The following is a 15,802-nucleotide window of genomic DNA, read 5'->3' on the forward strand; positions in this document are numbered from 1 at the left end:
GTGCAGACCCAGCATTCTAGATAATTCAGATTTTCAATAAGCTAGAAATCTTCACCTTTTTATGAAATCTATAGTTTTCAAATGTTGAAAACCAACTCACACTTAAACACATACAGATACAGACACAATTCTCAGGTAGATCTGCTCATGTCAATGAGCTACACTAGAGCCAGAGGTGCTCAGGCAGGTATCTCTGGCCAATTAACAAACACACGTGAAGCCCAAAAAGGAAAGTTGTTTTTGAATGCATATTTTTGGTCCTCTCATATTTTGACATTATAAGAGCATTTTTCAGTGCTTTTGTTAAATTATTTAAATCAAAGAAACTATGATTTATGTGAAGTTTTCTATCATGTTAATCAAGAAAGACAACTTTGAATTGTATTCAAGTCCAGTTTTATTAAATCTGACAATTTTGATAGCAGTACAAAATCTGTGACTATGACCATGGACATGAGTTTGTTTTGGTTTGCTGTAGGTTTGGGAATCTGTATCTTTCTAAATCTTCTGCTCTTTATTTCATTATCAAATGGCAAAGTGCCTTAAGTTCCTCTATCTATTATTCATAGAAAAGGAATCTGTAAAATAAGATTGAAAAAATAAATTCCACAGATTTGAAAAAATTCTCTTCAAATACTAAGAACATACAAAGTATATTAAAGACAACTACATTTAGTCCTTCAGGTGACAAAGCAGGCATTTGATGTTTGTGGTTTCTTGGTTTTACTTGCTAATTACAGGTCAGAGACCAAAGTGTTTCCAAAAGCTACAAAAACCCTCATTATGACACTCCCAGTATGGTTCCAATGGAATTAGAGGATAGAACTAGGAGAGCACTTAATTTGGCTTTTAAAAAATCAAAATACTTTTTTCTTTAATGGGATTTTTCTTCTGCAGTAGCTCAGGGCACTATTTGCTTACTGAATACCTTTGCTTACTGAATTAGCATCTGCCTTACAGTAGATCTAAGTGTTGGCTTATTGAAGTGTATTACTGGACAGCAAGTGGTGGGTGGCTTCCTGTCCAAGGCAAACGTACAGCGGACCTCAAAGTACGATCTCAGGATTTGGTGCCCCTTAATTGTTCTCCAGTGAACCTGAAGTTGTCTGTAAGAGAGAGAGAGAGACAAAAACCCTATGTATGAATCTTTATGAAAGACATTTCAGCTTGCTCTAAGTAGTCCTGCTTTTCCAGCAGTGTATGAAAACTCAGCTGTGGCAATGGAGCCTTGCTGTTTCGTTCCTGAGATAAGAACATCTCTTAGGGTCTGGAATGTGGAAGACAAAGATGAAGCAAGGCAGTGACTTGAAAATTCTGCTCCAGCTTCTCTCAAAGACTTGCTTTCATAAGATTCATGAGGATTATTTTCAGTCTGTTTTCAGGCAATGGCTATTTATGGACATTCCAATGACTAAATAGAGACCATTCCTCTAAAGGACCAATTTATTTTACCAGAGGTAAAGGCTGTCCTACCACATTAGTGCTGGTTGCATTATTTTTAGGAGGAAATTCTTGTTCCTCAAGAAGGAACATGTTAGTATAGTCTATTCTTAATTATTCGTGGTCTAAATAGCAGCACAACTCAAAAAGAAAAAGCAAACTTGGCAAAGAAAACAGTTTTTCTTTAGTTATACCATCAGACTAGGATCTCAACTTTACAAAGGTTAACAATGCAACTTATTTGAGTTGTCCCAGCAAATCACCCCTAGGAATAGTAAGTCATAGCAATAGCAGTTACAGTGAATAATATAGTTTTCATTCTTATTTCCCAAATAAATGAAGAGAAAACATTTTCCTTAGGATTGAACATACATTTTGAAGTTTCTCAATAAATAATTCTTTGCATTTAATTTAATGGTATTTTATAATAAATTGAAAACATAGTTTCCACAGTTAAAGAATTAAGATATATTGGGTCTTTACCCGGAGTTAAGGTTCATCTCATTCTTCAAGAATGTTTAAAGATTAAGAAATTCAAATAATATTCAGAATAACAAAAATCAATGCCTACACTGTAATGTGCCAACTCACAAGGCATTTAAATGTAGGAGAGAGAAACTGTACTTACAAATGGAGTTCTGATCCCAAATTCGCTATGGAATGTCATGGTGACTTTATTTTTATGCCCCGTTCTTTGATCAAAGGCATGGCAGGTATCAAATGGTGGACTGTACAAATGAAGGCTCACGGCAGGTTCTGTATGGCTGGTGTTTTCTACTCGATGCAAGCCAATGGAATCTAAATATCCAAGAGGGAAGAATATATGAAGGATCCTAGGTGATAGCTGTAGGCAAAATTTTTATTAATCACCTAAGATCACAAATCAATTGTGATACATATGGAATTAATAGAAACTGAATTGAATTCCTATTTTGAAAATTTTTATTCTTTTTTCTAGAGACATGGTCTTGCTATATTGCCCAGGTTGGTCTCAAAGTTCTAAGCTTAAGTGATCCTCCCACCTCAGTCTCCCTGAGTAGCTGGGACTACAGACTGGAGCCCACCATGCCTGGCTAATTTTTTTTCTTTTTCTTTCTCCTTTTTTTTTTTTTTTTTTTTTAGAGAGAGGGGATCTTGCTATGCTACCCAGACTGATCTCAAGCTCTGAGCCTCAAGTGATCCTCCTGCCTCAGTCTCGTGAGTAGCTAGGACTACAGGCATGAGCCACTGTGTCCGGCTTGAACTTCTGTTAAAAGGTAGTAAGTGACATGTATGCTTTAGCCTCTGTTCCTTCTTGAAAATCTGCCCCAATTGCAGTAAAAGAATAAAAGATATCAATATACAAAGAACATTTTAAAAAGAGAAACATTAATAAAAATCTGAAAGCTTGAAAGTTAGATGGATGGCTTTACATGGAGAAAGCTAAATTCTAAGCCATCTGTGGGGAAAGCCAAGAAATAACCTGATTCATTCATTTGAAACTCCAAAGAGCTCAGGAATTGGCAGCACCAGGTACTTCTGGAAATGATGAAGAGGGGTCTAAAAATACCAGAACTGGTTGAAATCATATGTAAGTAGAGTATCGATCCCTTTCACCAAGTCTCCCTCCCAGAAGACTGAGATGTGGTCTCTAGTCAGAGTACAACAGATCAACTTGGGACTGGTGGACACCAGGTGAAAAAAAGGTGAATTAAACAAAAATTACATATTGAATGGTAAAATCCCTGCCTTAGTCACTATCTAGCTGCCAGAATGTTCCCTGACAAGATTTTTTTCCTCAGGCAAGAGATGGGAAGCAGCTTCTCAGAGAATCTGATTAGCTCAAGAAAAAGCCCTGAAGATATTATCACTGGGAGTTCCTCAAGGAAAAGGCACTGCCAAATTATCGCAGAGTGAAATCCAGTTGATAAGCCCCATTCAGGTGTAGAGCTACTCATTAACTTTTTTGTCCTTGGGTTTTAAATATTAGCACGTAGATAGCCAAGGCCACCACATATCTGAGCAAAGCCTCTAGTAGGAAACACACAGGCCAGAGAAGACAAAAAAGCAACTGGACTACTCAGGAGAAGACTTTAAAAAAGCCTATCATCAATGTCCTCAGAGAGATAAGAGAAAATACGTAAAAGGGACCATAAAATAAAAAGAGCTTTTAGAAACAGAAAACTGATTAGAAGGGTTCACAGAACCAGCTTAGGAAGAGTCGAAGAACAAAATAATGGAGATAGACAATAGGAAAGAAAGAAAAAAAAAATCAGAGGAGTAGTTCGGAAGGTTCTAAACAACATGAGTTTCAGAAACAGAGTGGAAATAAAAACCAAAGAAATAACCTAAGAATATTTTCTTGAGTTGAGGGACACAAATTTCCAGATTGTAAGAACCCACTGAGTACCCAGCACAATGAATGGGTCAAACAAGATATATCACTGTGAATTTCAGAATAGTGGGGACAGAGAGAAGGCACCAAAAGAGAAGATCCCAAAAGTTTCCAGAAAGAATAGGGTTCATAGAAAGATTAAGAATCAGAAACACCAGGTTTTTGACAAGAACACTGGAAACTAAAAGACAAAGTTCATAGTTCTGAGGGAAGATGTTTGCCAGGTCAGAATCCACATCCAGATAAATTATCATTTAAGTTTTAAGAGTTGAATACAGAGATTTTTAGACATATGAGGTCTCAAAAATTTCCCTTTCATCAATCTTTCTCATAGAGCCATTGGAGGACATGCTCCACCAAAAACAAGGGCATGAACCAAGGCGTGAAGAAAACATGAGATCAGGAAATGGGATCCAACCATGGGAGAGAACGGAGGGAAAGCCTGGGATGGTACAAAGGGAACCTCAGGAAGATACTGAAGCAAATGGCCCCAGGACAGATGACTTCAAGAAGATTTTTTTAAAAGGACACTATATGCAATTTTTAAAAAATACACTGAGAAAAATGTATACAGTGAGAAGAGTTTGAGGGATCAAGGAAGAAATTCAGTATGATTAATGTAGGTACTCAATGTGGCTTTACACTTTCTTCTTTATGATCTAGTTCCAAGAGTGCTTATGATGAAGAAGAAAAGATGTAGGTTCTACCCCTAGAGTGACTAGCTAGGGTACCTTTGAGCAAGTACAACTTCTAGAATCTTCAGTTTTCCTTGTTTCTAAAAATGGGGCCTGATTCTCAGACCTGTAAACTCTTCAATCCTATAGCTTATTGCCTTCATTATACACTGGGCTTCAGCACAATTTTGAACAAATGCTCAACACTGGAAGTGCATCCACCAACCAATGCATGCTGGACACTCCTGCAAGCAAAGACCTTGCAAAGACAAATCACCCAACCTTTAGAGAAGCCACTATTGTTAACATTCCAGCATTATTACATTTTGACCTTTGCCTCCTTTTCCTTTATGTCCATAGTGTATCCCCTCTGTCACAGTAGTACTGAAATTTTCTTGATATTTATGGAGGGCAGTTAGGCCAGGCCCTGTCACCCTTATGCCCATTATAATAGGAAACTTGGTCACTTTGCCCCAATTCTCCCCTCTCCTCTGCCCTGTCTTGCATGCTGCTACCAAATCAATCAATATATTTCCAGTACAACTCTGCTGACCAATGAAGTCCCTTACTTCAAGCTTGTCTTGGAGGCCCAGGCCCTGAGCTCACTTTACTCTTCTGCTGCTCCCTTGTCCAAGCCCATTCTTCCTCCTTCATTCCCTCTTCCAACTCCTGAAGAGTTTCTATGATTGTGCCTTTGCTCATGTTCTTCCTTGCACTTAGAACATCCCTCTTAAGACCGGTGTGCACCTCTCCCCCAAGCCTCTACCTACTTCTGAGATCTGTTAAAATCAGAGATTAAGAATTGTACCCTTTAAGTTATTTGGGTGATTAATCTACAGAAAGATTTAGCATATCCCACCTAATATTTTATTGACTGTCAAAATTTCACATAAAGACCAGAATTTCCAACTTCTATGGAAAAAGGAGTCAGGACCATCTTACCGGAGCTGAGTGGCTGCTGCTGCCCCCTCAGTGTGTTTTGCACTCTACAGTTCATCCCAGTCCTCACCACAGCCTCATCCCTGGCCTGCTTCACTCCCTTACCTGTTTGGATTCTACAGGCGTTTGCACTGGAGATCCTAGAAAAAGCTTACCTATTCTTCAAGATTTAATCTACTTTCACAATGACTGATTCCAGCTGCAAGTAATTTATTCTGAAAGGTTTTGGCCTTATTGTGAATGATACAAGCAATAAACTTGTTCTTGGAAAACTGATGTGCCTTAAATATAGCAACCTTCAAATATCTGAATAAATGAGTAACAGTTTTCTGCTACATAGGAAACTAACACTCCCGTGTTATGTGAAAGGGAGGCGGGAATCTTCCCATACACTCCGAACTTTATAAGTAACTTGCATTTCTCATTACCTAATACATTTAGGCCAAGCATCGATGCCAATACTGGACTTTAATATATATGGAGAATGAACCTGATTTGCCAAAAAAAAAAAAAAAAAATACATCTCTATTATACTTTAGGGGAATCCCATCCTGATGAAAACCATGGGTTTTGGAATCAAACTGCTTAGATTCAAATCCTGGTTGCAACTTAAAAGCTGAGTGACCTTGGACAAGTTATGTAATCTTCCTACGTGTTACCAATCTCATCTATAAATGGGAATACATGATTATCTGTCTCATGTAAGTTTTAATGAGCTTTTTGGAAAGTTACTATTTTTTTTTTTTTTTTTTTTTTAGGAATTCAGAATTCACTGTCTCAGGAAAAAGAATGAATTCTTGGTAAGGTATCTGTAAGTCACTGCCCAATATTGTGTCTTGCAGAATTTCCCTAGAGGATACTCTTTTAGGTATGCTATATGCATTTTAGAAAAACAGGAACTAGCGAGCATTCTTAATCACTTCCAGAACATTTCATTATATTTTCTAACACAAGACTCATGTTTCCAACTTGATCTTTTTTGTTGAAAGACTTATATAAATTCATATTTGATTTTAACTGTCTTAAGTCCTGGCAGGCAAATAACTAGTGTCAGTGGACACTAATCTGCATGCACACGTTTTTAATAAATCATTCCAACATAGGTCAAAGCCTTAAAAAAACAAACCCCATTGTGTTTAGGTCATTTCCCAAGTATTTTTAACCATGACTCCATGATATATAAGTAACCAATAGTAAGAGTTCAAAGTTTTTCCCACTTGCCCTTAGAAAAAGGATAAGATGTTACCATTGATGTAGGCACATTGGTTGTCCCTTAAGATTCTTTCAGACTTCTTGATCATCTCATTGGATTTTTTGTCAGGCCAAGCAAATAATGTTTCCTTTAGATTTCCCTGTAGCATCTTCAGAAAGCAGTGGGAGTCGGTGTGATCATGAATACTGCTATATATACACAAAATGACAAATGAACTCAGTAGATGGTCTATTAGCCAGACCAACAGTAACAGCCCAGAGCTGACACCTGCACACTGTCAATAGGACATCTCCCAGGCCAAACTCCATTTTTGCTGGATTTTTAAAATGTCGCCAATTTACAATTCAACAATGTTCAAGGCAAAGTAATAAAATATCATCCATATCAACTCATAAAGGGAGTTATGATACATACTCCTACTAAAGAACAGTTTTTTCAACCTTGTTGTAATACTACTTTGATAACAGAAATATAAAAATATAGCTTTTACTAACTCATTTAAGCCGGGCTAGAATTTGATTATGAAAATACAACGGAGAAATTTTAGAAAGGATAATCATCTATAATAATGGCACCAAACTTAGAAGATCACTTAACATTTAGTGTTTTTTCCCCAAGGCCTTTTCTCTTTCCAAAGGGGGGAGGCATGCATATGTGTGTTACCATTATATTGTATATGTAATGGTAACATTTTGTAGATTTAGAGCACCCTACCTGTGATTACTTCCCAGTATTGGTGGGGGAAAAAAGTAAATTGGATTTGAGGAAAGAAAGAATTCATGTAAACTTAGAGTAAATAGTGTGTGTGTGTGTGTTTACAGACAGGGTTTAGCTCTGTCACCCTGGCTGGAGTGCAGTGGCATGATCATAGCTCACTGTAGCCTCTAACTCCTAGACTCAAGTGATCCTTCTGCCTTTGCCTCCTGAATAGCTGGGACTACAGCATGTGCCACAATGCCCAGCTAATTTTTAAATTTTTTGTAGAGACAGGGGCTCGCCATATTGCCCAGGCTGGTCTCAAACTCCTGGCTTCAAGCAATCCTTCCACCTTGGCCTTCAAAAGTACTGGATTACAGATATGAGCCACTCTACCCATTTGTAAATAGTATTTAATATATAAAGTAGTAGCTGTATGATTAAAATATATGAATCTTAATTCATTTTCAGTATTTCCTATGTTGAATTTAATTAACCTATATGTGCAACATAAGAACTTATTTCCTAAATCCATAGAACCTAGTCCAATTCCTGACATAATCTAATTTCAAAAATATTAAGAATAGAAACAACTTCATTCAATATGAGTTAACAAATGTACTCTATAGATCTAGCTTTATAAAGGCTTGTGAATTTGTGTTTCCTTTCTCCCATGTTAAAAAAAATATAGTCTGGATTGTTATTCTTTTAAAGGATTGTTATCCTTTTAAGAATTGTTATCCTTTAAAACAGATCATTCTGAGATTCTCGATTGATAGATAATATGACTGGCAAACGTACAGACTAAAGAAAAGTTAAAGAACCAAGTTTTGAAGAATCGGTATTAGTTTAAGTTGCCTTCTAGGTAAAAAAAAGAATTATCTAGAATGAACTTGAAATAGAAAGACATTTTCTGAATTTGTGCAATGCTTTTCTAGCTCCAAATCTCCACACTTTGATCTTTGCTTCCCCAATGGTTGACATTCCTCAATCAAAGATCAAGTTCAAGAACAATTCCATATAAAGTTTGACTTCACAGAAAAGAAAGAATGAGGTTGCCGGTTCGGTGGCTCACGCCTGTAATCCTAGCACTCTGGGAGGCCGAGGCGGGAGGATTGCTCAAGGTCAGGAATTCGAAACCAGCCTGAGCAAGAGCAAGACACCGTCTCTACTGTAAATAGAAAGAAATTAATTGGCTAACTTAGATATATATACCAAAAAAAAAAAAAAATTAGCCGGGCATGGTGGTGCATGCCTGTAGTCCCAGCTACTCGGGAGGCTGAGGCAGGAGGATTGCTTGAGCCCAGGAGTTTGAGGTTGCTGTGAGCTAGGCTGACGCCATGGCACTCACTCTAGCCTGGGCAACAAAGTGAGACTCTGTCTCAAAACAAAAACAAAAACAAAACAAAAACAAAAAAAAAGAAAGAATGAGGTTAAGTTAAGCCGGTTACTTATCTCTTTTGATTTGCTACTCATTTGGGGGGCTGGTTTTAATATGCATGATGTATACCTGAACCCCCTATGCTAATTCCCATGAGGAATTTGTTGGGATTGGGGACATTGCAAATAATTATAAAATGAGATCTGTTAGTACTTGTAAGACCTGTGTCTAGGCTGTACTATACTCTGCATATGTTAGAAACGACGCTCTAATAAATGTGTATGAGTGAACAGCTGCATTACCTGCCATGTCCTTCACCCCAACATAGAATCATTAGATTAAATTTTCCATTTCCTTGATCCACAAGATTTCTGGTATACCTATAAAAAGAATGCATTCAGAAGTTTGAATTGGGTCGCTGAAATAAGCACCGGTAATAACAGTGTGCCACAAAGTACAATTCATTCACAAATGTTAATATTTCTACCTCTAAGCAACTTTAACTGTGGTTTTCTAATTAGAAATCCAGCACAAATGAAAAAATATTTTTTCCCACAGCTCATTTTGGACATTTCTGTATTTTGAATCACTGCATTTAGGGAGGTAACTACTCAGTTTTAATACATGGTATAGAAAAGATAACAAGGGGGGGGAAGCCATGTGACAGCCTTAGGCTGATAAAAAGAGTAAGTTTCTCACAGAAAGTTTCTGCAAAGTACATTTCTGCTCCAGGCAAGAATGTTGCTATTGTTTTGGGTAGTTTTTTTTCACTCTTCTCTCCCCGCAGTTAAACCAGGACTTGAGAAACAAGCTTTCATTAAATAGCTGGTCTAGAATTCTGCCTAGTTTTACTAAAGTCCAGACACAAACTACATTCAAAAACACTCACAATGAACAGTCCTCCACAAATAGGGTGAAGGTTGACCTAAGTATTAGAACAAAGGACACTACATTAGGAAAGTACACCTATAACAATTAGGAGAAACCAATGTTTAAGGAAAACACACACACACACACACACACACACACACACACACACCGCTCAATGACAAAAAAAAGCCCCAACCAACCACCATAACCATGGTGGGTAGGGAGGAATAACTTTAAAGTGGCTGTTGGTTCAAGGGGTGCTATTGACACCAGGTAATTAGCAAAGCTTGACAATTATGGCATTCATTTAGACTGCCATTTTTCAGGAAAGGGGTCTTTACCCCAGTTTTTGGTAGTATTTGTCTCTTGGTCCTGCATGCCCCTTCTGTCCTGTCCCAATCTGATCCTCCACTTCCCTTCCCTTCCCCAGGTGCTTGCAGAGCTTGATCCTTGAGGGGGTGGCTTAGCAAGAGCTTTGTAACTGTTTTCCTTACTTTGGAGCTCTTTATGACCTAGCAAGGGGCTGTGCACACAACCTTAAATTCATAGTAAACTGGGTTCCTGTACCATCTCCCTCCACAAGATTTAGGTTAATCTCTCTCGCTTCCCTGGGGCTTCTTCCAGAAAATTTCCTGGCTGGCCCACACTAGAATATATTCTGTCTTGGTTCTTCTGCACTGGTCCTCCCAAGGGTGAGAGATCAGAAGTTTTCACAGCACTGGGCACATATTCTATGCAAAAAATACTATAGAATTCATTTCTGCTCTCTCTCCTCCCTAACTGTCCACTTAGAGGACTATACCCATTATCTTAGGGAGCTGTGCCTCAGATGCCTACCAAAAGAGCAATCAATCTAATTGGATGCATTTTGAAAGGTTTATAGTTTGTCAATCAAGACTAATTTAAGGCCCCTGGAAATATGCTTGTTCCAAAGATTAAGAGCTGTTACAGCCCATCCTGATTAATTAATTTCACTTGGCCAATAATATATCTAGCCAGAAAAAACTATTAGAGTGTCCTATATCTGGAGGAAGGTTAGTAGTGATTTAGAGTGTAGGCTCTGAAAAATAATGCTAATTTGAACCATGAAGCCGCTACTTGATAGAAGACCTTGTGTAGGTTATCTAACTTCTTCACTGCCTACTTTTCCTCACCTGCAAAATAAAGAACAGTACCTAATTCGTGTGTGTGAAGTACAGTACCTGGCCCACAACAAGCCCTCCATTACCTGGAGCAAATGCCCGAACATTTAAAAATCAGACTCTCTGATAGCTTTATTGACAGCTCCAGAAGGGCTTTACCACGAACTGTTTGAAAGGAACCAAAGAAATTTCCTAAAGCTATTTGCAAATGAAAATGAAATCCTAAGTGGGCTTCACTTTTTCTATTTCAAATCCTAAAATACAGTTGAAACAGTCCTTGCCAACAAAACTTTACCAAACACCCTACGAGTTAAGAGGTGACTAAAAGAAACTGCTCCCAAGGAAAACAATTCTGTCCTTATTCTTTTTCAGCTCTCCCGCTCTCCCCACCTTCAACCCAGCAAACCATAGAGACTGACGCGCCGGCTGCCGTTTGGAAAAAGCGAACCTCTCATCTTTAGGGTGATTAAGTTTTACCTCGGGTCCCAGGTAGGGAGATTCGTTTTCACTTAAAGCACCAAGCCGGGGCTGCAAAAAAGCCAGCCTGCCAGGACACCGCACCCAAGCGGGTCTGGGAAGCAAGAGCCTTCCATTTGCATTCCAGATACTCAGAACCACGGATGAGAGATCTCGGATAAGAGATATCAGATCGTTTCAGGGCTGCAACAGCAGCGGTCGGTTGTTAATTTGCGACACCTGACAGTGGATTTGAATGAGCCCGCAGTCGGCAAGGCTGAACTGCTTAGGGGGAAGGGGCAGCAGGAGTCGAATAGTAGCTGCTGACTATCCCAAGACCCCATTTTACACGAGTACAAACGCCTGTTGGAAGGTGCCTGGCTGCAGGTGACCGACCATGTAGTGATGGAGAACTGACGTGGGAATCGCGCCCTTCACCGTCACTTTTCTCCCGATGGCTCTAATAGTTGTCAGCCGGGATCAGCTTCCACTAGTCCAGCCTAGCGGGTCGGAACTCGAGCGCAGTGTCCCCGCAGCTCCGCGTCCCGGGCTGACGATGGCTCCGGAGGAGAGGAGAGGGCATTGCTCCCGAGGCCGGGGGCAGGAGGAGCTGTGGTTTGGAAGCAGAGGAGTGTGCGGGCGAGGAGAGGATGGAAACCCCCGCAGCCGCGTGCTGGCCTCCCCTCCCGGCGCCGGTGCGCCGTCTCCGGCCGGCGGCCAGCAAGAGCCGCCTTCCGCAGAGCACGAGCGCGCAGCGCCAGCTCCTGGCTCGCCGGCGGGGGTGAGTGGGCGATGGGAGGGGGCTCAGCGGGCGCGCCGAGGCCTGGGCTCCCCCGAGCCAGACCCCACGTGTGCGCCCCCCACGCCCGCGCCTGCTCCCACGGGGAGAGTGGGCACCGCTTAGCTTTAGGATAGAGCGCGCTCACCTGTACTGATCGAACTTGGCGTACTTTGCCCACTCGGCGGGGTCGCTCTCGTAGGCTTCCATGACGGCTTGCACTTCCTCCACGTTGATTTCGTCTCTGGCGAAGAGCTGGTGCAGGATGCGGATCAGATCCGCCAGGGTCCGTGGCTTTAGCACCTCGGTGTGTTCCATGCCGCGCGGAGCTGGGGCGCGCGTCTCCGGCCGGGCTGCGGTGGAGGAGCCGAGCGATCGGAGCAGCTGGGGCTTCGCTAACAAGCCCAGCTGCCGGCTAGACAGCTACACACAAACCCAGACCCCCGGGTGCCGAAACGCAAGGAAACCCTCGCAAAGATACTCAGAGACCCTCCCCCTGGCAGCGCGGTGGATCCCAGCTAGCTAAACGAACAGTGTGCGCAAAGCAAAATCCAATCTGCACGGTTTACCCTCCAGGCCCCTTTTAAGCTCTTGGAGTCAGCAGGAATGTACCAACCGCCTTTGTGGGGTGGAGCGAGGAGGACTCGACTAGAGAAAGGTAACAGAGGCGGGGAGAAGGTGCGGGCAAGACCGACGCGCAGAGCCTCGGGGTCCTGTGCGCCCTGAGCCTTCCCGGGAGTCCCGTTCTATCCAGTGTCCCCGCGCTGGCTGTGGGCTCCGTGCGATCTCTCCCCACCTTAACGGCGCCTGTTGGTCCCAACCTTTCTCCCGGCGCCAGGATCAGGAGACTGTTAGGGCGACACAAAGGAAGGAAGGGAAAGAAGAGGGGAGGAGAGGGATTCTTCCTTCCAAATAGAGCTGAGGGGTCGTGAGAAGCCTGCGAAGACTGAGGATGGATTCCACTCCAAGGCTAGAGAGCGACTGTTTGGTCGAATGAAACTGTCCATAATATGCCCCACACTAGATGAAAATAAGTCGGAGTTAAAAAATAATTTTTTAATGTCGTGTAAGGTAGGTACATTTGGACAAAATGAAACGATGGAAGGCTAGGTCTTCTAGACTCATTGATTTTAAAATCAAACATTTCCTTAAAAATTTCCAGGGCAAAGAAACTGATGCTTCCACTGGTAGTAAAAAGGGGGCTTCTTTTGAGGAGGAGGCGGGAGTTTAGAAGGTTCTAATTAGATGATTTGAATTCTTCAATCTTAGTCGTGTGCTTTGAAGGAGCCGCCTGGTACATACATTAAGGAAACACATTTCTATGTTGTGCACAGCACCTAGCAAGCTTAGGGAACAACACAAATTAAGTGCAATATGGTTTAAATAAGAAAAGTGAGAAAGATCAATGGAATACAAGTATGGATGACTTCCATCTCATTATGAATAGATGGAAGGGAGTAATCTGGATTCCAGGTTATTAAAGGCCTAGACTTCTGAAAGACTAGTCTGTTTTTTCTAGACTATGGGCCCCGTCCCCCTATATAATGAAATTAACTTATGCACATACAATCTTAAACATCCCTGGTTAAATTTACTACATTATAAATAGTCTAACAATGTTGTTAAAAAGGAAAAACAGCTCAATCACCATTGTTCAAAAGGGATACAGGTAGAAAGCTCTCCAGAAGCCAACCTTTGTGGTGTGTGTTGCTGGGAGGAGATTAATTAACAAAGTATTTTGGGAAAGAGTAACTTGTACACTTTTCCTTATTTATTCAAAATAATTTTTTATTTTTGTCAACATTTCCTATTGAGTATCTTAAATTACTTTTCAGCTAATCAATGAATATTTGGAATGAAAATAAAATACAAGCTTCATCTTGTCTTCATTTCAGTTGACAACACTTCTAAATTTTTCTGACAATTTTCTATTTTCTTTGACTCTTCTTCTTGACCTTTAAAGACCTCAAGGATCTTCCTAAGATAGTCACATTATTTATTGTCTTTCTATTCTCTCAACTCCATTTCCCCACACGAGTTCATTATCATCTCTACGTTGATGCCTATCACATTTCCCTTATTTTATATGCTGAGTGCAATCTCTAACACCTTTCTGGCATCTCAAATGAAGCAAGTTTGAAATTCCTTTCAAGAATGTTCTTCAACTCCACAAGGTTCTGTTTCAGCAATGAGGCAACAGGCCTCAAACACCTCACCCACTGCTGCCTACTATTTCTTTGCATCACACTCTTCAGGGCTCTTTCAACCAATTGCCAAACTCTGTTAATCTCCAAATCTTGTATTTCACTTCTATTTCTATTGCCACTTCACTTATTCAAGCCTCTGTTCTATTTTGACTAGGTAGATTATGCACTGGCCTCCTAAACTGGATTCCGTGGTTCTGGCTTTTCCCCATGACTATTCACAGCTGCTTGATTAATAACCCCAAAACACAGAATTGATGTTTTCTGGTCACATACCTTAACTCTGACTTTCCTACACTATAGGTTTTTGTCAGCCTGGCATTTAAAGTTCTCCATGTTTTGGCTCTAAAATACCTTTTTTGATCTTTTACCCTTTACTATTCTTTACGAACATATCTTTCAGCCAAATTGAATGCATCACTGTTTCTTGTACTTACCAAATGTATTCTTTTGCTGAAGCTATTCCTTCTGCCTAGATTCTAGAAGGCCAGTTCAGCATGTCCAAATCTTATTTTAAGGTCCAGCTCTTGCTTTTCTTTCAAATGTTTCCTTTTCCTGAACAATTGGAACAATAATCAATTTCTTTATGGCACTTACCATTTCTTGGCATGTATTGCAGTTCCTTATGTGGATCACCTTGACAGTGAGAACCTTTAGCACAGGTTCCTCTTCCATTTTATTTTTATATCCCCAGCAGTTCCTTGCACACAGTGCTTTGTGCAGGTTAGGCACAGATGGAAATACTTCTTGAGTGCATGCATGAATGATGAATTAGGAAAAGCATATTGGCCAGAATAGTTCAATTGCTAGTTTTTCTTTAGAGATCCTGGGGTTCTGAGTTCAGAACCAACAGATCCAACAAAGACTTGCTTTTTGGATCTGAGTTCAGATCCAACAAAGACTTGCTTTTCTCAGGTTTTTTCAGTTTCTCCGCAAAGGACACTGGAATTCTTCCCCAAAGAGTTGCACATTATAACCCAACTACATTAAAAAAGTAGTCATAAAAAGGTATTATTATATGCTCTATTAACAGTTGCCCAGGGTAATGATTGTCACATTTTAAGACAGACATTGATGTGGGCATAGATTCCCAGAAGGGAACTAGATTAGAGATCTGTAAATATTCATCTATCCATCCATCCATCCATCCATCCATCCATCCATCCATCCATCCATCCATCCAACACATTTTTAAAAGTATGTACTACGTTTAGGTGCTGCACACAAAACTAAGTCATTGACTGCCCTCAAAGGGCTTACATTCTAATGGGGGTGGATGGGTAGGAACACACCAACAAATACTGTACATGATATACATGGAGAAATGGACAAATACTTTATGCAATATACAACAGAGAAAAATAAAGCAGGGAAAGTTGGGTATGCAGAGTGGTGAAGAGTTGCCATTTTAGAGGGAGTTCAGGGGAACACTTCCTTGAAGTGATATTTAAGACTGAAGGATGTTAGCAAGACATCTGGCAGGTTTCCAGGTAGAGGAAACAGTTAAGTGCAATAGCCCTGGGATGGGAGTAAGTTTAGTGTTTGAACAGGAGGGATGAACACAGATATGGGTGGCAGAGTATGAGGAAGTGGGGAATGCTAGACCCTTGCAGGCCAATGTAAGGACTTTAGCCT

At 40.6% G+C, this 15,802-nt stretch overlaps 1 protein-coding gene across 3 annotated transcripts; it reads right to left on the reverse strand.

The window, feature by feature from the left end:
* Nucleotides 1-379: 379 nt before the first annotated feature.
* Nucleotides 380-12,672, reverse strand: CDO1 (cysteine dioxygenase type 1). Of its 3 annotated transcripts, none has more exons than XM_012763712.3 (5): nt 12,112-12,672; nt 9,020-9,097; nt 6,674-6,828; nt 2,069-2,238; nt 380-1,106 (listed from the first exon to the last, which is right to left on the reverse strand). In XM_012763712.3, exons 1-5 carry the CDS (start codon nt 12,279-12,281, stop codon nt 1,077-1,079), a joined length of 603 nt encoding a protein of 200 aa, XP_012619166.1. In that variant the 5' UTR covers nt 12,282-12,672; the 3' UTR covers nt 380-1,076. The 3 variants fall into 3 exon arrangements, with proteins under 3 accessions (XP_012619166.1, XP_075864404.1, XP_075864405.1); XM_076008289.1 differs by lacking the exon at nt 12,112-12,672 and adding an exon at nt 11,630-11,649; XM_076008290.1 differs by lacking the exon at nt 12,112-12,672 and adding an exon at nt 9,607-9,626.
* Between the last annotated feature and the right edge of the window lie 3,130 nt (nt 12,673-15,802).

The sequence above is a fragment of the Microcebus murinus genome, chromosome 11, assembly GCF_040939455.1.
Source record: "Microcebus murinus isolate Inina chromosome 11, M.murinus_Inina_mat1.0, whole genome shotgun sequence".
Classification (NCBI taxonomy): domain Eukaryota; kingdom Metazoa; phylum Chordata; class Mammalia; order Primates; family Cheirogaleidae; genus Microcebus; species Microcebus murinus.

What these genes read in the sequence shown, in the direction of transcription:
- CDO1 (XM_012763712.3), bottom strand. Translation starts at nt 12,281, where the DNA reads ATGGAACACACCGAGGTGCTAAAGCCACGGACCCTGGCGGATCTGATC. An exon ending in TGGGGTGAAGGACATGGCAG is followed by an intron (nt 6,829 to 9,019) that starts GTAATGCAGCTG and finishes GTGTATATATAG; the next exon opens with CAGTATTCATGATCACACCG. An exon ending in TTGGGATCAGAACTCCATTT is followed by an intron (nt 1,107 to 2,068) that starts GTAAGTACAGTT and finishes TCTCTCTTACAG; the next exon opens with ACAACTTCAGGTTCACTGGA.